At 36.4% G+C, this 14,541-nt stretch overlaps 1 protein-coding gene across 1 annotated transcript; it reads right to left on the reverse strand.

Annotated features, from left to right (window-relative positions):
• Positions 1–799: 799 nt before the first annotated feature.
• On the reverse strand, positions 800–13,764 carry tmem120aa (transmembrane protein 120Aa). The gene is made up of 12 exons (XM_053645258.1): positions 13,465–13,764; positions 11,739–11,857; positions 11,468–11,584; positions 11,210–11,269; positions 11,025–11,120; positions 10,273–10,362; positions 9,995–10,060; positions 6,748–6,809; positions 6,552–6,644; positions 5,501–5,565; positions 4,829–4,897; positions 800–1,786 (listed from the first exon to the last, which is right to left on the reverse strand). Exons 1-12 carry the CDS (start codon positions 13,540–13,542, stop codon positions 1,676–1,678), a joined length of 1,026 nt encoding a protein of 341 aa, XP_053501233.1. The 5' UTR covers positions 13,543–13,764; the 3' UTR covers positions 800–1,675.
• Between the last annotated feature and the right edge of the window lie 777 nt (positions 13,765–14,541).

The raw sequence follows: 14,541 nt of genomic DNA on the forward strand, positions 1-14,541 counted from the left end.
GGGTGATAGGTGTTGGGTCACTTTGTTTTTCTTCAATAAAAAAATAAAAAATAAATAACAGTATTGTGTGTTTACTCAAGTTGCCTTTGTTTTATGTTGTATTTCGTTTGAAGATCTAAAACGATTTAGTACGAGACATACACAAAAACAGAAGAAATACTTTTTTACAGCACTGTATATATACATTGGAGACACCTAGTCTACACAGGGGAGCTTTTACCATTGCTTCCCAAATTCATTCATAAGAACCAAATTAGAATATTAGCATATAGCAATGAACTCAACACCTTGGGGTGAGTTTATCCACCTGAGGGTCCACACTCTCTCCCTTTTTACTCTTTGTGCAAGTTGTATTATAATTTGTGTTTTGTATAATAAATATTATTACATTATTCCTAAAATACTCAGTAGTTCTTTTTAAGAAAAATAGGGTGCATGAATAGGACATGGTTTGTATGATTGCTAGAAATAGTTTTCTAGCTGAAATCTTAGTATATTAGACACATTTGACCTCTGACAAGCTAATGTAAAATCCTAATATGTGCATGTTTAAATCAAACCTCTGACAAGTAAATAGAAAAGGCCTAGATTTGCACATCAATAGAAACCTCTGAGCTAACCAAATAACGGTTTTTAAATGGTTATATACAAGCCTCTTCCATAGGAACATCACTTGCTAGTAAATGCTTAGTATTAAGTGGTTTTAGATTAAATGTATTCTTGAACAGAGATTTTGTACTTTTAATACCTAACTAAAAGGCTGTTAAGCTATGTAATTATTAAGAGTCAGATACTTAAGTGAATAAAAGATTTTTGTCAGATCTTTAATTGATTATTGGAGTCACATATTAATAACTTTAAAAAACACGTTTAACCTCTGACTGTGCCCATTACCTTCCTTGGTTTTAGGATTGCAGTGGATTAAGATAAAATCATTTTATACTTAGTCCTACATTCCAACACTAATCATGCCAAAATAATTATTACAATATTGTAAAAATCCTAAAATGGTGCTTAGTTAAGTTTAATAAAAATTGGTTAAGCCATTTTTATTTTGACTTTCAGATTAATAAAATATTTTAACCTAATGCACAGCATAAGAAGCTGCATTCAGCTTTTTGTTCAATATTCATTCATTCATTCATCAATTTATTCATCCATCCATCCATCCATCCATCAGTAAGTGCTTTATCATGGGCCCTGTCCCAGTAGGTCCAGAGCCTATTCCAGGAACAATGAGCCAGGAATACACCCTGGATGGGATGGTAGTCCATGACAGGGCACCACGTACACGTACACTCGCACTCAGGGCAGTTTACTGTAGCCAATCCACCAACCAGATGGGAAGAAACTGGAAAACTCAGAGGAAACTCACACTGACATAGGTAGAACACAAACTAACTCCTGCTCAGACACTCAGGATCAAACTATGAGGAGCTATGAAGTGTCACCTTACTTCGTTTCATATTGACTGTATTAGCATTCATCATGTTATGCATACATTTTAAGTTAAAATCTGTAAATTAGAAAAGCACATTACAATTGCAGTACAGTAAAGAGTGAAACTAAAGCTTCACACAATAATATACAGCACAACTAAGGCCATAAAAACATTTGTATAAAACAAAAAAGAATTTCTCTGTGGAGAAAGACTTTGGGAGTGTTTGGTTTTCTTTCATAAATCTTTTGCTTTGTCCTGATTTGTGTATTTTTGGTAAACTACACCCAATGTTGTGAAGAAGTTTCCCATAAACAGCACAAGGAAGGTGGAGCCACACATAAGGACCTGTAAAAAAAAAAAGGGACATGATAATACCTTGCACAAAAAAGGGAAAGAACAGAATACCATAAAAGAACATGGTAAGTTCCATAGTATGGTCTCTGTGTCTCATTTCTGTAGGTCTCAGTTTTTTTATGCCCATCAAAGATAAAACATCGGAATTATAGTCTACCAGAAAAATGGACAGTAACGGGATCTTATCCAAAAATTTGCATTTGTGAATAAAAAAAATTGACAAGTATCATGAGCAGATTAACAATGTACTGAATATGAGAATGTATTAAAGACAGTGCCTAGGTTTACATGCAGATCAGTAGTCCAATATTAATCAGAATTTGGCAATATGCTTGTTTTGATCGGAAATTTGTTGCACCTCGTGCTCAGTTCGCACGGAGTTGTGTATGCTAACAAATGTTTAGCTGTAGGCTAGGTATTTAGGGACGGCAACTCAGGCACACTTACAACAACCATGTATACAGGATTATTCCGATGTCTGTACGCATATAAATATAGCGATTGGAATATGGCTGCAACCCGAATATAGACCTTAAATGGAATTTGATGTGCATGTAAACATAGTCACTGTGTATGAATCGTTTCCTTATTTCCATAGCGATTGATAAGTTTCAGGCAGGTTCTCGGTGTCTCAATTCTGAAAGTCTCTAGTTTGTGTCATGATGTACCAGAACCAAATTGTTTTGTGTTCGTGGAATGGGTTGTTTTGAGCATTCCTAATCATCCCGCCTTTCGCCCTCACTCTCTCTCTCGGTTCTTCTTCTTCTATTATTATCTGGTAGACTAGACATCTTTAGTTCACTTGAACCTATGTAATAGATGTTTTGTCAAAGTCAAAGATTATTTATAGAGCAATTTTAAAAACATCGTGTTTACCAAAGTGCTGTATAAACATGATCACAAAACATAAAACAAGAACAAAAACATAAAAAACAGCTCTCATACTGAGTTAAACGCCAATGAGTAAAAATGACTTAAGACTAGATTTAAAAGCAGAAAGTGTCTGGGCCTGCCAAACATGTAAAGGCAAATTATTCAAAAGTTTTGGGGCTGCAACTGCAAAAGCACCGTCACCCATACTTTTTAGCCTTGCTAGAGGGATGACCAAAAGTAACTGCTCAGAGGACCTAAGTGCTCTTGATGGAGCATGTGGTTTTATTAAATCAGTCTAGTCCATTTAACCTTTTAAATACTAAAACTAAAATCTTAAAATCAATTCTAAAATGAACAGGATGCCAGTGAAGGGAGGTCAATATTGGTGTGATATGTTCTCGCTTGCAGGTTCCTGTTAACAGACGAGCAGCAGCATTCTGTACCATCTGCAAACGTGTTAGGGAGGCTTGGCTAATACCTACATAAAGCCCATTGCAGTACTCAAGGCAAGCGGAAATAAAAACATGTACATGTAAACATGATTTGATTTTATCTGTGACCTGTTCCAATTGACATTTATCATTCTCTCAATATTTCTGTGTGCATATATATATATATATATATATATATATATATATATATATATATTATACACATATATATACACACACACACACACACACATACATACACACACACACTATGCTTTCTGTATCATTTAACCTAAGAAGCTTTCATTGAACGATGACGTTGGTGTGACTTCTTCTGCGTAGACCATTTGTTCCATGCCAGAGAAACGTAGAAGCCTGGCTGGATTAACGCACACTCCTCGCATACCGTTGAAATTATTATTTTTTTTTTTATTACAAAAACAAAAGGATGAATGAAAAGTTGATGATAATTAAACCTTGACATTAAACTTAACGAAAAACTGCCTATTCTGAATTGGTGTGCAAGAGCGTGGTCAAAAAAGGTTGTTTCCCAGCTCCCCATTTCCGTCGGCTCCCCCACAAGATTAGCCTACGTCACATATACCTTTTCCCTATTACATGTGACCCATGACCTGAGAGCAAACACACCGTTAAATACAACAAAACGTAATATAATACTAAATAACAAAATCATAACTGCTCATTGTCATACCAAAACCCCAAAATTTCAATTTTGCATATAAAATAACAATTATGGCTAGAATATCTTCCTGGCCCAGACGAGAGGAAACTACCCAGTGCAGGGTCCAAATTCTGGTTCTGACTGGTATTGGACAAAGAACTTAACAGTTTCCTGGTGTCAGAAGTGGTACGTCTGGACAGAGGCAAGTGAATGATTTAAATTCCTTATACCTCCGTGTACTTATGTGGATAAATCTTGAAGTATCGGTTGAAATTTCACATTTTGGGCTCACTGTGTTTCCGTGAACAAAGTGTCTTAGAGACACCGTGCATACGTGATTTGACAAATTCTGAAACTACTCCAAAAGAAACATTGTTCTCTTACAATGCATGATGGTAGATTCACTCATCACTTGAATCTATGTAATATGTTTTGATTTTATCTGTGACCTGTTCCAATTGACATTTATAATTCTTTATCAATATTTCTGTATGTATATATACACTATGCTTTCTGTATCATTAAAATAAGAAGCTTTCATTGTACGATGGTGTCGGTGTGACTTCTTCCTGGACCCAGTTGAGAGGAAATCAGCCAGAGCAGAGTTCAAATTCTGGTGCTTTGACTGGTATCGGGCAAAAAAACTTAACAGAACACCATGAGATTGACTGTACTTCTACCAGTATAGATCAGCATAGACCCTTGATTGAGCATGGTCCTCAACCCTCTCTGCTGCAGGGATGCTGCATCATGGCTGATCCTGCACTCTGACTCCCATTGTGCTATGAAATTGTACTGTGTAATGTATATGTGACAAATAAATGCTTCTTTATACTTTTTTTTCTGCATATTCTTCAGCAAATTGGATTTAAAGGCCAATGAAGTTCAGTTTTTATTTTTATTTTTTTACATTATAATTTTTAAAAGATACTGTGATATACATTTTTGGTCAGGTTTAAGACAGGTTAATGTTAATGGTCATTAATAGCTACATTAACATCAAGAGGCTTGAACTATTGCAAGTTTTACAATATTGTTATGCCTTACCTGCCACTCTTTCCATTCTGGCAGTTGAGCCATTTGGAAAAGTGTGATTCCATTGTAGAGTTGCCAAAACTGAAAGTACACAAGAGAAAATAAGAAAAGTGACCATCATACACTGAATGCAATCTTTGTCTTATAACACACTGGTATAATCTGCAATTATGTCAGAGTTGATTCCTGTGTAATATGCTTTTCTCTGATGCCAGGGACACCCGTCTTTAGTCCAATATTACCACAACCCTGACCAGGAGAACACAGTTACTTAAGTTGAATGAATGAATAAATCAATGAATGAAAATTTTCCTTTGATTACATTTGATAGAACTAGACACAAAAAATAGACATATCATGTTTAGGTTTTTTGAAGTACCCATCTATGTGTAATTTGTAAACAACTAAAAATAATCTGTGCTGAATAATTATAACTAGGGCTAGGAGCATCACTACAGGTTTACCTTCACAAAGAACGCAAAAATCTATTACTATAAATGACATTCTAACTGCAATTTCTCCCATTCCTCTTGCTATCCCAAATCCACTCCTTACTCCCACTAAACTGGTCATGCTACCAGGTACTACACTATTACTAAAAAGCCACATAGACAGTGTATGTTGAACCACTGAAGTCCAAAGAGTACATATTTACAATGACAAGAAATCTACTGTGATACTCACATGGCCAAAGAAAAGGAAAGGCAACAGAAAAGTTAGTCCCCTCCACATCCAGGACTGAAAACCCTCTGAGGACAGAACATGTACATACTGTTTAATTAAAAACTATGCTTTTTTTCTTTTCAGTTATACAATTTAAGGATGTTTGAGCACACAGAATTGGCATAGAATTGTGGTGCAATCTGATGCAACATAATGTGATACAATGCACTAAACTTTGAAGAGTGGGAAATGTGTGTTCTTCACTGACAGGCAAAGATAAAGGAGAAAAAAGAGGGAAAGAGTATCTTTTCTGAATACTGATGATGTACTAGTAATAAAAAAAAGGTGCACTGCTGTGAAAATGTATTTGCCCCCCATCCGGATTTGTCTGTTTTTGTGTATCTCTCATACTAAATAGTTATAGATCTACTGTACAGTACAAAAGAAATACAACATAAAACAAAGGTAATCTTAGTAAACACACAGTACAGTTTTAAATAAAATTTTATTATGGAAGCAAAAAATGTTATCCAACACCTATCACCAATGTGAAAAATTAATTGCCCCCTTAAGCTTAAAATCTGCATGTGCCACCTTTAGCAGCCATAACTGCAACCAAACACAGATCACCCTTTCACTTACTTCTAGGACTAAGACTTACTCCTATGCTTTGGATCATTGTCTTGCTGCATAATCCAGTTGCACTTGAGTTTCAACTTACTGACTGAAGACCGAACATTCTCCTTGGTATTGTATATTTTTGCTTCAAAAAATAGCATTATACAATATTATTTTGTGTTTAAAAATGCTTATGTTTAAAATAAGCATGGGGCAAAGACTTTGTCACAGCACCATATGTGCATGTCATATTGGACTGTACTGTTCCAGCAATGCCTGTAATGCCTGCCAACCTTTCCCTGATATTTTGAATTGTTAAAGTGCAAAATACCACTATCGCCACCCAGCCCTACTCATACTGACATCAGAGCTGGATATTGCAACATGTTAAGAAATATAGGCATGTATTGTGATTAACAAAATGTGTGTCCATTTAGAGTACACTGTAGCTTACCAACTGTGAGGTCCATGTTGTGTCTCTCTCCCAAGGCACGAAGTCGGTAGAGACAGCCACTCTGGTAGTAGTACTGAAGAAACTGGACGAAATCTGTGTGAAATACGAGAGTAAAATTAGCCTCTCTGCACACATAACCTCTTAATATGAATTAATGAAGTCTGATAGAAATGAGACTTTAAAGAAGTCATATTACTTATATACATAGAGTAAGACAGGAACTGGTTCCTAAACATTTGGTAGCGTTCTCCTTCAGGCCTATGAAACAGAGGTGACATCAATAATTCCTTCTTCTTACAAACAAACAAACAAACAAAAAATAAACTCTGAATACACTGTATGGGTAAATTGTTTACACACACACACACACACGTGTCTAAACAACCTGGTTGCTTAAGTGTGGACACCCTTTTATAATTGGGGATGTGGTTCAGAATGAACCAATCACATTCAATCTCATGTTCAAAATACTTTCTTTTTTTTCATACTTTTGCCATTATCATATCTCAATGAAATGATTCTGATTAACCACAAATAAAGACCAGGTGTTTCTGTAGGATTTTCTTGACATTTTACTCTGATTGCTGAATCCATGATCTGCAAAGAGCTTACAAAACCTGTATGGTAAACATTAGATGTACCATGGAACACTGTGAAGGCCATCATCAACAAGTGGAGAAAAATGGAGCACAACAGTGATATTACAAAGAACAGGGTGTCCCTCCAAAATTTACAAAAAGGACAAGACAAAAACATAAAAGGGAGGCTGCCAAGAGACCTACGGCATCATTAAAGGAGCTGCAGGAATATCTGACATGTACTGATTACTCTCTGCATGTGACAACAGTCTCTGTCTAAGCTATGGGGTAGGGTGGCTAGACGGAAGCCCTACATCCAACATGTAACATCCAACATCCAAGCCCAACTAACTCACCCTAAACCATGTGCCAGAATGTATTATGGTCTGATGAGAACAACTGCCAAAGTATGTTTGGCGCAAAAAAGTTTTTTATTTTCATTTTTATTTGCATACGTTGGGAGTTGGGTCACTGCATTAAGTTTAAATTTATTACCAATCTAAACTATATATGGTTATAAGAGACATTTGTGAGTCGTGACTAAAGGGTTGCTTCTTACACAATGGTATGGTACTGGTATCAAACAATTTAGAAAAGAAGAACAAATAGTATATGCTTATAAACACCATCTCAGTATTTCAAAATTATAGTGAAGTGATTCCTAATCATTTCACCGCTGAATAGATGATCATGAGAGAATGCTCGCGCACACTTAGCTTACTGCTACTATAGTAAAGGACTAGTAAGTAAACTTTACAGATCTTTATTGGAAAGGGATTAAACAATGTTTTTCATGCTTGTTCAATGAAGCATAAACAATTATTACACATGCGGAACAGTCCTTAAGACCAATTGATAATGAGATTTGTTGACAATGATTTTCATAATCAATTATATATATATATATATATATATATATATATATATAAAATATACACACACACTTCTCATAAGAACATAAAAGATCTGTGTTTTGCACCATTGCTCTCTGTTTGCAACTGTGACCTCATGTTAACTAAAAAGTAATGAGTCTTTATTGGTCACATATACAGTAAAGCACAGTGAAATTGTGCTAGCATAGTTTACTTAAAATACTTCTGAGGGATAAATTTGACTTCTCAACAACCTCATATACATCTCAATCAAAATCATTCTTTTTAGCTGCATATTTTGATTTAATTAGATTATTGTCATTAAAAAGATGCTAAAACGACAGGTATGGGTTAGGCTTCCGTCATCCCCTATTATTTTGCCGCAATGACTTCTGGGACTCAAAACGGGTTCGGTTCACTCAGGATTTGTATCCGCAATGCTTGGCTTCATCAACAGACACTCTTCATGTGAGTCATTTAAATTATCTTTATTTGTTGATAGTTTTAATTTGATACCCTCGTAACATACTACATTATGTAATATAATATATGTAAACACAGGGTATCTTTACCAGTTGTTAATAGACAGGAAGTGTTCTACTAGTTTACTAGTTATCCTTTGCATTCTTGGGATGTTAATAGATAGAGAGCATGCTTTTGATATTTTCTTATAGCCACTTCCCATTTTGTGAAGCTCAACCACCTTTTGCCTCACATCACAGCTATATTCCTTGGTCTTACCCATTGTTATGAATGACATAGGAATTTGGACTATGTGTTAAGTCATGGTTGAACAATTTCCTGTTCCTAGTCACCTGGGTGTACTAAAAAAATTTAAAATATCAATGAAAATGTCCTTCAAATATATTTTTCTCATATGAATTCATAGGGGTGACAATAATTGTGCCACACATATATTTAGCAAATATATTTTTTGTGTTGTGTTTGCAGTGGTTTGATATCCACAAGAGCAGAGTAGTTTTGTGAGTTATTTGAACAAAAGATCAAAAGGTTAACAATAAAGACAATTTTTCACAGCCTTCTTAGCACATATTTACCAAAAAAAGCACTGATAATGAAACTACATTAATTAATAAAATCTCACTTTCAAATGCACCTTATGGTTTCTGTTACTCACTGCCTTTATGCATATTTATATGCCTAAGAATAGGCATACTTACGTTTACTTTGATTGTACAGTTGTAATCTGACATTACCTTACTCAAACTACACTGTTTTTCACTGTGTCTACATTGCAAGTGAGGAGAAACACGGCCTCATCACAAATAGATCACTACCATTATAATAAATGTGATTTAAACTGAACATTTTAAGCAACTCGCACCAATTTCCCCTACCCCTTTGTGTAGAATTTTTTATATAAACGCAAGTTGTGCTTCCATGCTACAGAAGCATTGCAAAGATTGCAGTTTACAGTCTTCTTTGCGGAATTTAATATAAAATGCCCCCATGCCTTAATGTAGAAGTCCTCACACTTCTAGCACAAGAGATTTTATTAACCATATTAACTGCTTTGTAAAAAAGGTCAGATTTTCCTCATGTCTAATCTCTTCTACTGAAGCATGTGTTCATACGACACTCAGATGGATCTGATCTAAAATTTGATCTAAAAGCTTGAGTGTACACTGCCGTTAAAGCAAAAAAAGGGTCATACCAAATACTAAGAAACTCTGAAATGCATGTAAATATTTCTGAAATTCTACTTTTCACTCAAGTTGTTGTCAATAATATAATTTGTAATGAAACCACTAGTGGTCTCAGACTTTTGGACCCTACTATATATATATATAGTATATATTTACGTGAACAATAGGTACCAAAACTATGCATTAAACTGCTAACAGCATATTCTATTAACAGAAGATGTTACAGAAACATGTCAGCTACAACCTTAGATTTACAATATCTTAGATTTACAACCAATACACTTACAATACATAATTTCTCACAAGTACTGAAAACGATATCTTACCAAGTCAGCATTACTCCAGAGAGGAAAGTTGAGACATAATGTTGAAATACCCACCAGCCCTTAATCCTGCAACATCAAAGGACACAGAAAACCCTGGTAAGAGGTCGAGATGCTACCAAAATCAACACAGAATGTTGACATCAATTTACTTCACTTAAAAAAGATTTAACACTAGACATTGCATTTGGTATATCCAATTCAAATAGAAAAATGAAAAAGTAATTGTATTTGACTATTGTAATGAATATGTATGCATTTATTATGTAGTTATTACTCACTTAGAGCCGTTATTAATTAGTATACTCTCTCTTATCGTCAATGTGCAGTAATACCACACCAAAAGAAAGTTGAAAAGTACATCAAGCACTCTGTTAATGAAAAAAAACAGGAATAGCTTAAAAAACACAGACATTAATTTCTTCCAAAAGAAAAAGCACAGACATTATAAAAATGAGGTGAAGAGTGGTTTCTTATTTATGCATTAAAATAAAACAGTATTATAAAGAATTTCCTAGACTCCAATATTGTATATAGAACTGTGGTTACCATGACCAAGTTGAGGACTGCCAGGGCGGGTTCCTTTAAAACTGGTGTTAATAGCAATGTCATCACATCGTGACCATAACCATGACCTCATGTGTGCAGCCTATGAAAGGCCTCCGCTATATCAGGCTTATTGTCTGGCAATTCTTTTCTACCCGATTGACCAAGGGTGGTCATAACGGTCCATCACTTTGTTGTAGAACCATGGTTACATATTTATGCTTCCTTTAGACAGTTGGTTAGTGTGCAAAACTCAATATCTTGAATCCACTTCTTCTATGACAAGATGAGAATGGGAAAGAGGACAAGCATGACTTATGGAGGGCCTTTTACATGCTGCCTAGTTGATGTTACAGTCACAAGGTGATGACTTTCCATTACTATTGCTACTCCACAAGGAACCAAGCAAACAGGAAACCACTCTAGTGGCCTGGAAGAAAGTACAGTAAACATCCATCGAATGCAGTACAGAAGATGTTAGACGTACCTGTAGCTGACCACAAACTGACACGTAAAAGAGAAAAGTAGAAGTATGACAGTCAGGTAGAGCTTGAATTTCTCGTATTCGTCTTTATAGGCAAATCTGAAAGACGTTAAGAAAGAAAAGACTGCAGTTTCCTAATTTCGTTACAAGCTTTGCAATACTGCATAAGCCTGTTATCAGATACTTACTTGGCCTGTTTGTTAAGGAGGGTAACATTCACGTTTCCAAGCACAAGACTGAGGTATAACCTAGAACACAAAGTGAGCAAAAGTATTGCAAGACAGTAACCTTTAATGTAATCCAAAAAGGATTACATCTAAATCATTTTGTATCCAACAGCCTACTCTGCATAGACACAGCTAATCAATAAGTCAACAATGCTGCCATACTTCCTAGTTAATGGCTGATAATGTGTATTGAAGGTGTGGCTGTCTCATTTGCTTTACCCATTTTTCTTTGGAAGAAAGGCCTCCATCTCGAAAAATACATTTGGTCTTTCTTTCATTGATTCTTGGATCTCATCTATAGTGCTTATGTCCTCTGGGTTCCCTTTCTGTTTGCATCTAAAGAAACAGACCGTAATAAGATGTTTTGTAGGTGAATAAAAATACACATTACTGTACGTAATCTACACACACATTTGACTAGGCTTTGACACAGAAAGAAAGTACAGAAGAAAGCATCACTGGGACCAGTTAATGCCAAAGCTAATCGTACTCTTCAAGTGAAGCTGAAAGCTCTTTTAGCCTTTTCTTCTGTCGTGAAATAGAAGTGGAACAGCTATTCTGTAATTTGGAAACCTCCTCCAGCTTTTGTTTGTAGAGGCGATGGGTCTCCTGAAAAAGGAAGCAATAAACACTTCAGATAATCAACTGTTCAAAAAACAATTCAGCAAATACTATCTCAGGGTGAAGAATGTTATTTAGCTGGCTACAAGGTCTGTTTGTCTGGATAAAGGGCATTGTTATTTATATTCATATTTCATGACTCGTTTGTTGGCATGCGGCCGTATTTGGCTTTTTATTCGCCAGCTTATTCGCATTTTCCGTTCCACCTTAAAAGATCCAGAACTTATTATCTTGACTGTAGCAACCACCACTGGCACCATTAATGCATGCTCAGTGCCACACAAACATGTCTACCTTACACAACCAGAACCACACATGCATTAACACACGACTCCATCTAAACCCTATCTAAATTACAAAGGGGTCATTGTAGCCAGCTCACTTAAGTAACAGGGTTTGGTTTCGAGTAGTTTATGTATTCCATGGATGTAATCCATAGCCATTGCATGCCTTTTCCACAGCCTCTGTGGTGTTTCTCATAGTATTCGTAATGTGCCGCCCTGTGATGGCAAGAAGCTTAATGGAACTGTCCAGTGACTGGCCTGTGAAGCATCTGAAGCCAACACTGAGCACTTCATCCTGGACTTTGGCACTCGACAACCATGCCCTCTTACTTTCATAGGCCTCTTCTCTCCAATCTTCTCAGGGCAAGGAGTCCACTGGTTTTCTTAGTCGCAGCTTCTCTCCTGCCCTGACAAAAGTGATGGTCTGTCTCGATGCACGTTGTTGCTTGCTATGAGTGATCCCTGTACCTGATCACAGTGCAAGCGATAGCACTTCCCTCCCAGGGCCATTGGGCAACCTCTCAGTATATGCTCCTCTTTTCGGAGCATGCTGCGGGTTCTGCTTCACCACAGCTGAAGAGATTGGATAGGCTGGGGAGGACATCATAAACTAACTGGATCAGAAACTTCATTCGCAATGACTAGGGCTTCCAGAGCTCTGTCCACAAGATCTTACAGTCCATCGCTTGCTCCCATCTTGTCCAAGCGAGCTAGTGGCAACAGAGGCGTGGTTGAGCGTCCCCAGTACTTGTGTTCTTGAGTACTGTAATTGAACTTCGGCGGTGGGTGATGATGATGATGATGATGATGATGTTGTTGTTGTAGAATGGGTTCACAAGCACGCAAGATCGCACAGCATTGTAACTTGTCCTTGACATGGTTTATATATAATTTTATTGCGCTTCATGGCGCAACCTACAGGCGCGACATCGTAAGTCCTGGATCTTTTAAGGTGGAACAGAAAATCCGAATAAGCAGCCAACTTCAGTTGGCTTTTTTTGTTGTTGTTGACAGACAACGGTAGATTGGACTTTTTGACTAAGTCCATCGAGTAGCTTATATTATCATTCACGACACGATTAATTAGCTACTAGAATGAGGCCAGATAAAGTTTTAAGTTGGCTATTCAGCACAATTACAGACTTTATTCTTAGCTAATAACGCTTGAATAATTACTGATCCTACGTCAAACTGGCTGGTTAGCTAGCTGATTGATGCTCTGCAGAAAAATCATTCGGAGGCTATCCGGCAAATCATTAACTAACATACTGCTGGGTGCTTAAAAATGAAAAGTAACTGCTTCCCTCTCACCTGAACTTGTTGAAAGTCCTTTTCGAGATCTTCCCATTCTTGTAAACATTCGTTAAAAGAGGTTGGGCTAAATAACATCGTGAGAGTTGCTGACTGAAGAAATCTAGATAGCTACCGAACTGGCTTAAAGATACGTTTTAACTCCCACCTACTTTCGCTGAAGTAATCCAAAGTAAATTAGCTCGCAAGCTAGTTCGCTATTTGATGGACGGGCGTCGTCTGAACACAAGAAGACGAGCAGAAGAGAGGTTCAATCAGCAGCAGCAAGAGAAGGGAGGCGAGCGGAAGAGAGGTATGGTTCAATCCCAAATGGAACCGCACTAGATCTACTGTACCAATGACGTGTGGTCCGCCATTTTATACCCTACTTAGTGCACTTTCGTAGGTCAGCAGTAACTATTTGGCAACGCATGTTGTCAAATGCTTTACCCTGCTTCACGGGATTCACCATTATATAATAAAGTACCTCAGATTAGTAAATGTCGTGGAATTCTAATCTTATTTAGTCAACCAGAATTATTGGCATCCTTCCACAGAATGGGCAAAAATTTAATATACACTATATTGGCAAAAGTTTGTGGACACTTAACCATCACAGCCATATGTGCATTTTGAACATACCATTCAATATCTAGTTGATAGCCCCATATTTAGACAGACAGACAGACCGACAGACAGCTAGCTAACAATTTTTGTAATTAGTTAGTTTTTGGATCCCAGAACATACATACATTTTAAGCATTGTTTTTGGTTAGCCAGGAAACTTTTCTTTACGGAAATAGAACGTTGTTTTTAGGTTTGTAGAACGTTCCCCTAATGTTCTCATAACATTCCTCTAATGTTCTTTTAACGTTCCCCTAACGTTCCCATAACATTCTCTTAACCTCAATTTTAAATAATTTATTTTTAATATTCATACATTCTTGCATCATTAATCATAAATAAATCAAATCAGTCTATATAAATAAATAATCAGCACACAATCCATGTTTTTGTTGATCCATTGTTTAAAAAAAAAAACCATGAAAACCTTTTCATAGATACAAATATGCAAGAACACTGTATCATTAAAAAATA

This window comes from Ictalurus furcatus, chromosome 16, assembly GCF_023375685.1.
Source record: "Ictalurus furcatus strain D&B chromosome 16, Billie_1.0, whole genome shotgun sequence".
NCBI lineage: Eukaryota > Metazoa > Chordata > Actinopteri > Siluriformes > Ictaluridae > Ictalurus > Ictalurus furcatus.

Coding starts and splice junctions, on each gene's coding strand:
- tmem120aa (XM_053645258.1), bottom strand. CDS start 13,542: ATGTTATTTAGCCCAACCTCTTTTAACGAATGTTTACAAGAATGGGAA. Junction 11,270..11,467: donor TTTCTTCCAAAGAAAAATGG/GTAAAGCAAATG, acceptor TTTGTGTTCTAG/GTTATACCTCAGTCTTGTGC. Junction 10,061..10,272: donor CTAATTAATAACGGCTCTAA/GTGAGTAATAAC, acceptor TTGATGTTGCAG/GATTAAGGGCTGGTGGGTAT.